Here is a 12,924-nt window from a genome sequence, read left to right on the forward strand (position 1 = left end):
AGAAAACACAGCTCAGTTATTGAATGATGAAAATACATGTTTAGTTAAAGCTCCATAAAAAAAGATAAAGATAAGAATCATGAGGAAAACAGTTCAGTCATTGCTGAGCATCTAAAAAAATTGTGAAAAGGTAAAATATTCACAGGCCTTCTAGGTGTTTTTCTGATGGACATAAGCACTAAACGTAATGCATCTGATCATTACATTCCAGTTTGTTCACAGATTTGAGTTTATTTTTATAAGTAGCATTTTATCTTTTCACTTTTTTCCTAGCTTGTGAAATGACATTGGGCTGATTAAACTGGCTTCTCTCCAGTGTGAACCCTCTGGTGTATGATAAGACTTGACTTCTGCCTAAAAGCTTGGTCACATTCAGAACACTGATACGGCTTCTCTCCAGTGTGAATCCTCTGGTGTATGATAAGATTTGACTTATGCCGAAAAGCTTTGCCACATTCTGAACACTGATATGGCTTCTCCCCAGTGTGAACCCTCTGGTGTATGATAAGCTCTGACTCTTGCCTAAAAGCTTTGCCACATTCAGAACACTGATATGGCTTCTCTTCAGTGTGAACCCTCTGGTGTATGATAAGACTTGACTTCTGCCTAAAAGCTTGGTCACATTCAGAACACTGATACGGCTTCTCTCCAGTGTGAATCCTCTGGTGTGTGATAAGATGTGACTTCTGTGTAAAAACATTGCCACATTCAGAACACTGATATGGCTTCTCTTCAGTGTGAACCCTCTGGTGTATGATAAGACTTGACTTCTGCCTAAAAGCTTGGTCACATTCAGAACACTGACACGGCTTCTCTCCAGTGTGAATCCTCTGGTGTGTGATAAGATGTGACTTCTGTGTAAAAACGTTGTCACATTCAGAACACGGATATGACTTTTCTCCAGTGTGGATCCTCTGGTGTCTGATAAGATGTGACTTCTGTGTAAAAATGTTGTCACATTCAGAACACTGAAATGGCTTCTCTCCAGTGTGAATACTCTGGTGTGTGTTAAGATTTGACTTCTGTGTAAAAACTTTGTCACATACAGAACACTGATATGGCTTCTCTCCAGTGTGAATCCTCTGGTGTATGATAAGATATTTCTTAGTTGTAAAAACTTTATCACATTCAGAACATTGATATGACTTCTCTCCAGTGTGAACCTTCTGATGTGTGATATGTTTTGTCTCCATTGTAAAACCTTTATCACATTCCAAACAAGAAATATCTTTTGAAATGACTCCTCTTAGGTATTCATGGGTTGGACTTTACTGTAAAGCCGTTGTCACTTCCAGAACACTGAAATGACTTCTCTCCTGTTGTCCTCTGAGGCTGGATCAATGTTGAAGAGGATCCAAAACATTTATGTCTTTAGAACACCGATATGTCTTGTGTCCTGTGTGAATCCTCCCATGAATTGTGATAAAGACTTTCAGTCACATAGGACACCCATATAGCTCATTTCTCATGTGACTTTGTTGTATTGATAAAGTCCAAAATGACAGAAAACTTGGTTTATAAATCCACCTGTGCAAAAAAAAAAAAAAAAAACATAAAAGTCAGAGTTCTATTAAAAAGGCTGAATAAATTTGCTTTTTTTAAAATCATTATTAAATGTATCTAATACATAGAATCAATACAGTATATACAATGTTATTTTACTGCAGACACTATATTATTCCCATTGACTGATAAAATTGACAGTTTATTACAATTTCCAGCAGGAGAATCTCATTCTTTGTTCTCATTCACAGAAATGTGCTTCATAGTAATGGGGGAGGTGCTTGAGTTTTATTTGCAGGTGAATTCAGCAAGTGCGTCTAAAATTTCAAAAATTGCAGACATAAATGCAAACCCCATTGAAATCAATAGGAGGCAAATCTTGAAAATCAATTCTCTCCATTTCAAAGCTAATTATTTCTAATTATTTTCCCCGAACTTCAGAGATGTGGTAAGATCTTCCTTTCCTTAGATCTCATTAACCCTAGAAATCCACAGACATGTTGTAGGGGATCCGTGCATCTCCATTTCAGTGGGGTAAAAGGTCTCACCATGTTTATAAGGCGAATGAGCAGTCATTTTTTATATTGGGTCTTAGAAAGGAGGGTCATTTGTAGAAGAAAAGATGAAGGGTCATCCCCAGGGCTATTCTGGTTAGATGTTTGGCAAATCTTTGGATTTCTCTCCAAAATACGTAACAGCAGATGTTCCCAGAATATATGTAATAGAGTTCTCCTGGCATTATTTCATCTCTAACAGGTAGGAGAGGTTGTGGGGAAAATTTTGAGTAAAAGAGTGGGGACTGTATACCATCTGGTCAGAATGTTATATCCGGACTCCTGGACACTGCCGGAAAAGGAGGATTTGTGAGCAAAGAATAGGATATGAGATCTTTCTGTCTGGGTGAATGTATGATCCCAAATCTATTTCGAATTTCAGAAGGAATGGGAGTGTCATGTGTTTGTTTGGATTGGTAAGGAAGTGATGGGATATGTAAAGGGTGTCACATGCTGGCTGACTTCATCTTTGTTCAGGCATCATGCAGGAATGACGGACACTCACCACAGGCCACACCCCCTGACGACGTCAGTAGCTGACGAAACGCGTAGGAGGAGCCTGCGGTGCGTCACGATGTGTCCACGAGGGAGACGCGGCGGCCATTTTCTCGGCAGGAAACAATCTTCAGGGACGCTCCGGTCCATGCAAACCTTATATGCCTGATATTTTACCACTAAACGTGAGTTGCCACTTGTCATGTTGTGTCTAATAAAGCTGATTATACAGTATTACGCTATGGGAGTTGTCCCCTTCCTTTACATGTGATACCATCTATTTGGGAGTGAAGCGGTCAGTGAATGTGTTGACACTGGACTAACAAGTGGATGTTATACAGGCTGAATTTGATCTCTGTCATGGGGGTCAAATTATTGTGGTAAGAGGCCAATATATTCCTTGGTGGTGGTTCTCCTTACACATGGTGATCGGAGTTTTGGAGTATCCTTAGGAGCACCCTGTCCTTTCCTACCTGGAATCTTTATAATATACAGATTTGGACTGTCTGTTTATAAGGACTTTTTAGTTCTCCTATTGTACTCAGTGCTAGCGCTACACCTGTTTGTTTTTAACTTTTTAAGAGGATCTACTGTTCTAATTCATAGATCAAGTGTTGGCAGCTCATCTATTTATTTATTTGATTTGTATTTTAACCCTAATCTCTGATGTGTGCAGCATATTCCACAATTTATCATGCAGGAATACATTGTCACCTGACCTGGCTGTAGATCTCATTAATAAACGTCTCTTCAATAAATGATTGGCTGATGAGAGGCTGCCCAACTGAAGTGGTGAGGGGGGCACCTGGATGTGGAATCTGCATTGAACCATACCAGGCCATGTGCCCTCCACATGAGAAGGGTACCCTGACAGAGGCCCCCTGGTAAGGCACCATGTCCCCATGTGAATAAGGAAAACGTATCTCTCCTACAACTATGTCCCAGTGGTTGGGAGGGTCTGCAGCGGGGAATTATCAGAATCTGGAAGCCCCCTATAAAAAAAAGGTGCCCTCAGATATCTTGTTCCCCTACATGAATGAGAAAGGGGTACATAGTATGTCTGGTTACTCGTTTACAACAAAAACACAATGCAACACAAGTCCAAACAGCAAACCATCTCCCCATAAAAAAAACATAAATCCATAATAATGGCATCAAGATCCCTCCAATAAGCCACAGAAAAACATGAAGACCAACCAGACTATCTGCTCCCCCAGAATCTCACTGCAAATTACATTTCCCAAGCTGGCAGCTGAAAGTAGAGTAAGGGGCTCCCATGTGATGTTATTCACTAAATTGACTAAATTTCATTAATTCATCCCTAAATCACATATTCCTGGCCACCTGTGTCCTAGAACCCAGTGACACTGTGCAGTGCAGTGTTTTCGTTTTCTTGGATGCAGGCATTTACTTTGCAGCCACCTACATCCCAGCAACCAATGAGATAATTGGTTGTTAAAATGCAGGTGGCCAGTCTACACAGCATCATTGGTTACTAGGATGGTGATGGCTGCCAGCATCCTACCCACCAAACTAGAAGCTGTCATTTAGCCACAATAGAGATACCACCACTAAATGACTGAGTTCTGTCTGCAGCAGAGGTTTCATGGGTGGGTGACCAGAATGGACAAACTGCTCAATGCATCAACCTTGTAAAACTTAGAAAATGTAAAAGGAAGACCGGGGCTTACAGATCTGAGACACAGAAATCTGAGGATAAAAAGTCCAAGAAGTGATCACTACTCTGGTGGTGTGGGCTGTAATGGGAAAAGGAGGCATTGTATCACAACACATAAACCTGCAAAATTATTTACTGAATTCACTTAGAACCTTTCATATCTACTTAGTAATAGCGGATCTGGAATATGGAGAACCTCTTCTTAGCCTCTGGAATATCAAACAGGGAATCTATCTGCATAAAAAAGCATTGGCTGAGAGGTGATCCCCGACTGTCCCCACCACATCCAGACAATGGGGAGTGATCTACTCGGGGGGAACTAGTGCCAGACACAGGCAGGGTAATGCAATCTGTCCGTTAAGGTGAAAAGCAGAGAGCAGTTTGGGTAAAAAAGGAGATCCTTGGTCTCAAAACATCCTTGTGACCTTTTAGTCAAAGTGATGGCCACAAGTAAGGTCACCTTATTGGATAACAACGTCATGAATATGTCCCAAATAGGTGCAGAATGCGGGTCTTTGTAACACCAACAATACTAACTCTGAAAATAACACAGAATACGGGAAGAGAGCTGAAACCTTCTCTGAGCCGACCATAAAGAAGACCTTCATTAATGAGAAACTACCACCACTGTGGGGACAACAAACACTCTGGTCTGGACTATGTAATGTACAACACAATATATAGAGTAGAGCGGTCAGCACAATATTATAGTCATAGTGCCCCTTATACTGCTGGTCGGGGAGGGGGACAAATGATTTGTGGTCAGCAGGATGAAAACAATGTTCAGCCATAGGGAAGTGAGGAAAAAATACCCGCTATCTGTTATTAATGACTATGGTATCGGGGTACAGGGATGTGGGAGGTCAGACAACACACGGGGTATCGCCTTCTGTTGCATATCCACAGAAATCACCCAGCATGCTGGCAGATTGTAGTGAGAACCCTAAGTTTCCAGTCCAGACAGGGGTAAGAGCTGTATAACAGCACACACACTCTATTATCCCACCACTGCCACACACATGACAAGGATGGAAGCCCACGGGAACTGGAAAACGAGGAGAGGACCTTGTAGGGTGTAGAAGGGAAGGAGAGGAGATCATTGTTAGCCAATAAAACCAGCTGTGATAGACTTGGCACAGCCTGCAATACCTCTGACCACCACTAGAGGGACACTCCACACAAACCTAGCTGGCTTACCAGTCTCAGGTAGATACAGATATTACATACAATCTGGGAAACTCTAAGGCTGGACATACATTATACAATTGTTTTGTACAACTTTCCTTCAGATTTACCAAAACCATATAATATGAGGTCATACTCAAACACTTTCAGTTTGTATGCAGTCAGGCCGGTCCTTACACCACATAGGTAAAGGTTATCTACAGGAGATTGAACAGGAAAATTGTATAATGTGTGGCCAGTCTAACGGTTGGGGAGCAGTCTAGTAATCAGCACACACTTCTGGGTTTCCTCCATCTACTCTACAAGCTAGAATCCTTGTGTTACTCCCTCTTCCCACTATCCATGTACACCCCCACACCACACACAGGACATGGGGACAGTGAGGGGACAGGGAAGTCGGTGTGGGTGTGTGGGGGGGGGGTTGGCAGTGAGAGGAAAAAAATGCCCGTTATCTGTGGTCAGTGTGGGGGAGGGAAGCCTGCTATTGTTATCAGTTAATGAAAAATAAATTGGTGATCACTGAGGGGAAATGTTGGGCATTAGTGATTAGTAGGAAAAAGGGGGAACAGAGCCTCTGGTTTATAGACCGGATACATCCTAAATATAGAACCATTTATACAACTGTCCATCCAGAGCCTCTGGTTTATAGACCGGATACATCCTAAATATAGAACCATTTATCCAACTGTCTATCCAGAGCCTCTGGTTTATAGACCAGAATGATGTCCCTAGAGTTATTCCTCTCACTCTGGTGTGTGCAGCGATATGTAAGATGTGTCATGTGATTGTTGTTTTTCTACATAACCGCACCCAACACTGGGGTTTCCTATCTGTACACAGGAAGTGGGGGGGGGGGGGGGGTTACATTTTTTTGGGGGTTTTAATTTACAGTGTGATACTTTAACCGCTTGCCGACCGCCAACAGTAATATTACTGCAGCAGGTCGGCTCCCCTGGGTCCAGCGATGTAGACCAACGTCACTGAACTCCTAGTGATCCCGCCAGCGCATGCCGCTGGAGCCGTGCTCCTGCTGTGTTTAGACACAGCGGGAGTCGGGCTGGAGGAGGAGAGGCGGCAATTGCCACCTTCCTCCCCCGATCATTGGGGAAACCTTGAGAAGACCCGCCTGCTTATGTAACAAAGCAGGCGGGTCTTCTCAGTGACAGACAGGAAGAGATCACTAAATCCAGCATAGCTGAACCTGCGATCTCTGTGTCTGTCACAGAACCCCCTCCCCCACACACGTCAGTAAGCATGAGGCATACATTTAACCCTTTGATCACCAACAGTGTTAGCCCCTCTGTGTGTAATTCTGTTGTTATAATACACCTGGTAGGCACAGGTACAGCGTCCACCCTGCAGCCTGTCAAAAGTCTACACTACAGCTGGACTGGGCTAAATGCTGCACTACGTTTACCCCATGTTTAGGGCACTCTGCGTTCAGGGAGAAATGCCCGTCATCCTGATCAGACAAAGCATAAAGCAGATGTAGGCAGGTGCAGTCTTCTTCTTCCACTGTAGGTGGCGCCCAACCAGAGTGGGATCACAGCCTGGAGAGGAAGTCAGGGGAAACGTGGTCTCTCTGTGGCTTCCTGGACTCAGTGTGTAATAAAGGGTCCACTTGTGTCCTGGAGCCATTTTTATTTTTTTTTTATTACTATTATTTTTATTTTTTTTGTTTACATGTTTTAAAAATCATTTTATGGTCTGAAGATTACTTAAGACCCCGTTCACACTGGGGCGACCTGACTTTGCCAGGCGACCTGTGAAATTGCGGTGCGCAGCTCGCACCGCGACCTCGAAGCAGCCGGCACGGACTTCATATCATTGAAGTCAATGCAGGTCGCTCCAGGTCACCCCAAAGAAGCTTCGGACCCTTTTTGTGTCGCTCCTATTAGAACGGGTCCTGTGCTGCTCTATGGCAGGCGACCCACGGCAACTTGTCAGGCGACCAGGTCACCTGACAGGTCGCCCCAGTGTGAACGGGATCTAAAACCCCCAATATATTATATATCTATTGACAGCGACAACCTTGAGAATAAAATGTTGGTAGTTCTAATTTATTTATGTTACATGAATTTAGAGCAATGCTTTATAAAAGGCAAAATTTTAGTAAAAATATACATTAAAGTTATTTCTTGGCACATAAATGCAATTTAACCTCTTAAGCTTCAGAAGGTCCCCCCCCCCTCCACCCCCTTCATGACCAGGGCATTTTTTACTATTCTGCACTGCGCTACTTTAACTGTCAATTGCACGGTCATGCAGCGCTGTACCCAAATTAAGTTTATATAATGCTTTTCACAAACACAAAGATTTCATTTGGTGATATTTGCTAACGTTGGGGTTTCTATTTTTTATTATATAAATGATACATTTGGAGAAAAAAAAAAACATTTTCTACTTTCTATTATAAAAAAAATCCAATAAAATCAAATTTTTTCATTCATTTAAGAATTTTTTTTTTTTTTTTTTTACCAAAGACATGTAGCAGAATACAATACATTCTACAAACTATGGGATATATACTGGAATTTACGCAGCTTTTACTTTCTGACTGCCTATCACATTTCTTGAAGTACTAAAATGCCACGGCAGTACATAAACCCCCAAAATGACCCCTTTTTGGAATGTAGACGCCCCAGAGATATTTGCTGAGAGGCATGGTGAGTGCATGGAAGATTTTATTTATCACAAAAAGGTTTTTGAATATGACAAAAAAAATATTTTTCTTTTTTGTATACAAAGTTGTCAATTTAATGAGATATTTCTCACACAAGCCATGGATATATGTGGCATTACACCCCAAAACACATTCTGCTACTTCTCCTGAGTATGGGGATCCCACATGTGAGAGACTTTTCAGCACCCTAACCACATACAGGTCCCCAAAATCCAATGACCACCTTCAGGCTTTCAAAGGGTGTATTTCTCTTCCTCACTACCTATCACAGTTTTGGAGGTCCTGAAATGCCAGGATAGAACAAACACCCCCCAAATCACCCCTTTTTGGAAAGTAGACACCCCAAAGTATTGGATAAGAGGCATGGTGAGTATTTTGCAGATCTAATTTTTATCACAAGGTTTTTAAAAATGAAAAAAGAAAATAAAAAGTCCATGCGGCGGCCTGCCTGTGTGATATAGCGGCAGCAGCTGCTGCTCTCCCTGTCAGGCTTCACCAGTCCAGCACTGTGCAGAGGGATCATCCCATCCAAAGAGGGATCTCCATCCAGGTGGATGATAAACACTGACATGTGGTTTGGATGAGTCTTTAAGTATCTGATTTTGTGAGTACATAAATGCATGTACATGGGAGTAAACACAACGCAATGTGACTCTGGGGACAAAACACAAGTTTATCTCCTTTGATCCCCTGTCCTTCCCAATGCTAAAAAACGCACTGAGAACGCATGTAAACGCACATGTGGAAATTCATGAGAAACGTGCAGTTCCTGGTGTGACCGGACCCTTACAGGGAAAACTTTTATTTGGGGGTGACGTTTGGTGACAATGCGATCAGTTACACCCACTTATGTTTTATTTCACCATTACTTTTCTTTTATATCAGTGTTTTCACTTCAGTACATGAAATAATCTGATATCTGAGGGAAATCTGAGAGCGATATGAAGACTTTGTGGCGTTATATTGTATGTTCATATGTCTGTGTGTACATCAGACCGAAAAGAGGGACAGAGAAATATGGAGTCCTACAAGGGAGAGTGATGGGAGATATGATAAAATACAATCTCATTACCTCCGCTGATACTTCCAGCAATGTCTCCTCTATATTTCCTCTCACATTTAGCTTCCTGTCTGTACCTCACTTCACTTCCTGTCTGTACCTCACTTCACTTCCTGTCTGTACCTCACTTCCTGTCTTTACCTCACTTCACTTCCTGTCTGTACCTCACATCACTTCCTGTCTGTACCTTACATCACTTCCTGTCTTCCAGAGAAACTTCCTGTCTCTGTATAAGTGAGATCACCACCTTGTGGAGCTCAGAAGAACTGCAGCCATAAGAAGTATTATTATTATTATACAGGATTTATATAGCGCCAACAGTTTGCGCAGCGCTTTACAATGTGAAGGAAGACAATACAGTTACAATACAGTTCAAAACAGGAGGAACTAGAGGGCCCTGCTCGTTAGAGCTTACAATCTAGAAGGGAGGGTCAAGTGAAACAAAAGGCAATAACCGTGGGGGATGGGTTGATGGAGAAAAAGGAGGTACATTTGCTAGGGGTTGGTAGGATAGGCTTCTCTGAAAAGGAGGGTTTTCAGAGATCGCCTAAAAGCTAATAGAGTGGGGGATAATCGGACAGATAAGGGTAAGGAGTTCCATAGGATTGGAGAGGCTCTGGAAAAGTCCTGGAGGCGAGCATGGGAGGAGGTGATGAGTGAGCTAGAGAGCAGGAGGTTTTGAGAGGAACGAAGAGAGCGATTAGGTTGGTATTTTGAGATGAGGCTGGTGATGTAGCTGGGGGCTAGGCTGTGGATTGCTTTGTAAGATGTTGTGAGTATTTTGAATTTAATTCGTTGGGTGAGCGGAAGCCAGTGGAGGGCTTGACAGAGAGGAGCAGCGGACACTGAGCGATTGGTGAGGTGGATGAGTCTGGCGGCAGCATTCATGATGGATTGAAGGGGGGATAGCCTGTGTAAAGGTAAGCCAATGAGAAGGGAATTGCAGTAGTCGAGGCGCGAGATGACCAGGGAGTGAACTAGGAGTTTTGTTGTGTCTTTGGTTAGAAAGGGGCGTATTTTGGAGATGTTGCGGAGGCTGAGGCGGCAAGATTTGGACAGTGATTGGATGTGGGGTTTGAAGGAGAGTTCAGAGTCCAGGACAACACCTAAGACCTTGGCATGAGGGGATGGGCTGATGGTAATGCCATTGATATTGACGGAGAAATCAGGGGAAGGTGCACAAGGTGGAGGAAAAATTATAAGCTCGGTTTTGGATGGATTGAGTTTGAGGAAGTGGTGAGACATCCAGACCGATATATCTGATAGTAAATTAGTGATACGTGAGGAGACTGAGGGAGAGAGCTGAGGAGTGGATAGGTAGATTTGGGTATCGTCAGCGTAGAGGTGGTATTGGAAGCCGTGGGAGGCTATCAACTGACCTAGAGAGGAGGTGTAGATTGAAAATAGGAGGGGTTCAAGAACAGAGCCTTGGGGAACTCCAACAGAGAAGGGAAGAGGGGAGGAGGAAGTAGAATTGTAGGTAACGCTAAAGGTGCGGTTAGATAAGTAGGAAGATAACCAGTTAAGAGTACAGTCACGGAGACCAAAGGCATGGAGTTTTTTGAGGAGGAGGGGATGGTCAACCGTATCAAAGGCAGCAGAAAGGTCCAGAAGTAGGAGTACAGAATATTGTCCATTGGTTTTGGCCGTTAGCAGATCGTTTGTCAGCTTTAGGAGTGCAGTTTCAGTGGAGTGTTGAGGCCGAAATCCAGACTGAAGGGGATCAAGGAGGCTATTCTCGGCAAGGTGGTCGCACAGTCGGTTGTAGACTAGACGTTCGAGGAGTTTGGATGAAAAGGGGAGCAAGGAAATAGGGCGTAGGTTGTTCAGATCGGTTGGGTCCAGTGAGGGCTTTTTAAGTATGGGGCTGACTAGTGCATGTTTTAGAGAGTTGGGGAAGATGCCAGAAGAGAGAGAGAGATTGAAGATGTGGGTTAGAGAGTGTAGAATAGGGCTAGAAGGTGAACGTAGCATTTGCGAGGGAACAGGATCCAGAGGGCAGGTTGTTAAGTGGACGTTAGCAAGTAGTTTAGCAACCTCGTCTGTAGTGGCGGGGTTGAATGAGGGAAGTAATGATCGCACTTGTGGGCGTGAAGCATAAGGCATGGAGGAAGGTATCTGAACAGCAACGATCTCCTTACGAATTGTGTCAATCTTCTGTTTGAAGTGGTTGGCAATCTCCTGGGCAGTGAGTGAGTCGGTGGGAGGGGGTAGTGGAGGACGGAGTATAGAGTTAAAGGTAGCGAAGAGTTGCCGGGGGCGTGATGACAGGCTGTTAATGAGAGTGATAAAATAGGTCTGTTTGGCAGTGTGGAGACTGGAATTGTATTTTTGGAGGGCGGATTTATATTGGTTGAAATCATTCTGAGACCGAGTCTTACGCCATAGGCGCTCAAGAGCACGGCTATGTTTTTTCAGACTTCTAGTGTTATCGGTTTGCCAAGGTTGAAGGGGTCTGGGCCTGATTCGGTGTGTGGTGAGGGGGGCCAATGTGTCCAGGGAGGCTAAGAGTGAAGTGTTGTAGACAGAAGTGGCTAGGTTGGTGCAGGACAGGGGTGCGATTTTGTCATAGAGGTGGTCGGTAGCAGAGTAGAGAAGAGAAGGGTTGAGATGGCGTAGGTTTCTGCAGGTAACTGTACGGTAGCTGGAGGGAGAGGTGGTGGAGTAGAGGGAAAGAGTGAAACTAATAAGGTAGTGATCAGAGAGAGGGAAAGGATTGTTGGAAAAGTTGTGCGGGGTGCATAGGTGGGAGAAAACAAGGTCAAGGATATTGCCTTCAGAGTGAGTAGAAGCATGTATCCATTGCTTCAGGTCAAAGGAGGAGGTTAGATTAAGAAGTTTGGAAGTGGTAGGAGTGTTAGTATTAATAGGGATGTTGAAGTCGCCAAGAATGATTGTGGGGATTTCAGAAGAGAGAAAGTAGGGTAGCCAGGCAGAGAAGTCATCAAGAAAGGTTGATACTGGTCCAGGGGGGCGGTAGATCACAGCTATCCTTAGAGAGACAGGGGAGAAAAGACGAATGCAGTGTACCTCAAATGAGGAGAGTGACAGAGAGGGAGGCGGCTGAAGTACCTGAAAGGAGCTATGTGGGGCTAGAAGGATCCCGACACCCCCTCCCTTGCGTCCGTTGGGTCTAGGGGAGTGAGTCCATAGAAGACCACCTTGGGATAGGGCAGCAGAAGACGCAGTGTCGGATTTGTGAAGCCAGGTTTCGGTGATGGCGAGTAGATTAAATGAATTAGCGATGAAAAGGTCATGGAGAGAGGTGAGTTTGTTACAGACAGAGCGGGCGTTCCAAAGGGCGCAAGTGAAAGGGAGTCCAGTCTTGGGAAGAAGAGAGATAGGAACTAGATTGTGCTGACTGCGACTGCAGCCAGAGGGTGTAGGGTAGGTGGTGTATTGAGCATGGGTAGATGGAGGCCCAGGGTTTGGGGATATGTCTCCAGAGGCCAGGAGAAGCAGAAAGGTGAGGGTGGCAATATGAGAGTGTGATTTATATGAAGGGACATGCCTCAGTGTCCTTGAAGATTTGTGTGCATGTGGATTTAGAAATAGCAGGAGATGGTGAGTGCAGTAATAAGGTGAGGACAGAAGTGAGGATGATATATATAAGCTGTGGGGTGGAGAAGAGGGGTGAAGTAGAGAGAATTTAAGGATGGAGGATAGGGCAGTCAGAAGAAGTGGCAGAGAGTGCATTTTACCAGGATAGAGCTGAAGAGGTGAGAAAAAAAAAAAAAAAAAAAAAATGATGGAGATCACCTGCAGT

General features: G+C 43.9%; 1 protein-coding gene across 1 annotated transcript in view; it reads right to left on the reverse strand.

Annotated features, from left to right (window-relative positions):
* Window positions 1-296: 296 nt before the first annotated feature.
* Window positions 297-12,924, reverse strand: part of LOC309548275 (uncharacterized protein) — a gene marked incomplete at both ends in the record, with an annotated part of 45,206 nt that continues 32,578 nt past the window's right edge. The window contains one exon of the mRNA XM_082248222.1: window positions 297-1,163. Coding sequence (XP_082104348.1) covers window positions 297-1,163 — 867 coding nt within the window. The remainder of the gene's footprint in view (window positions 1,164-12,924) is intronic.

The sequence above is a fragment of the Pelophylax lessonae genome, assembly GCF_965119305.1.
Source record: "Pelophylax lessonae genome assembly, chromosome: 2".
NCBI classification, from domain to species: domain Eukaryota; kingdom Metazoa; phylum Chordata; class Amphibia; order Anura; family Ranidae; genus Pelophylax; species Pelophylax lessonae.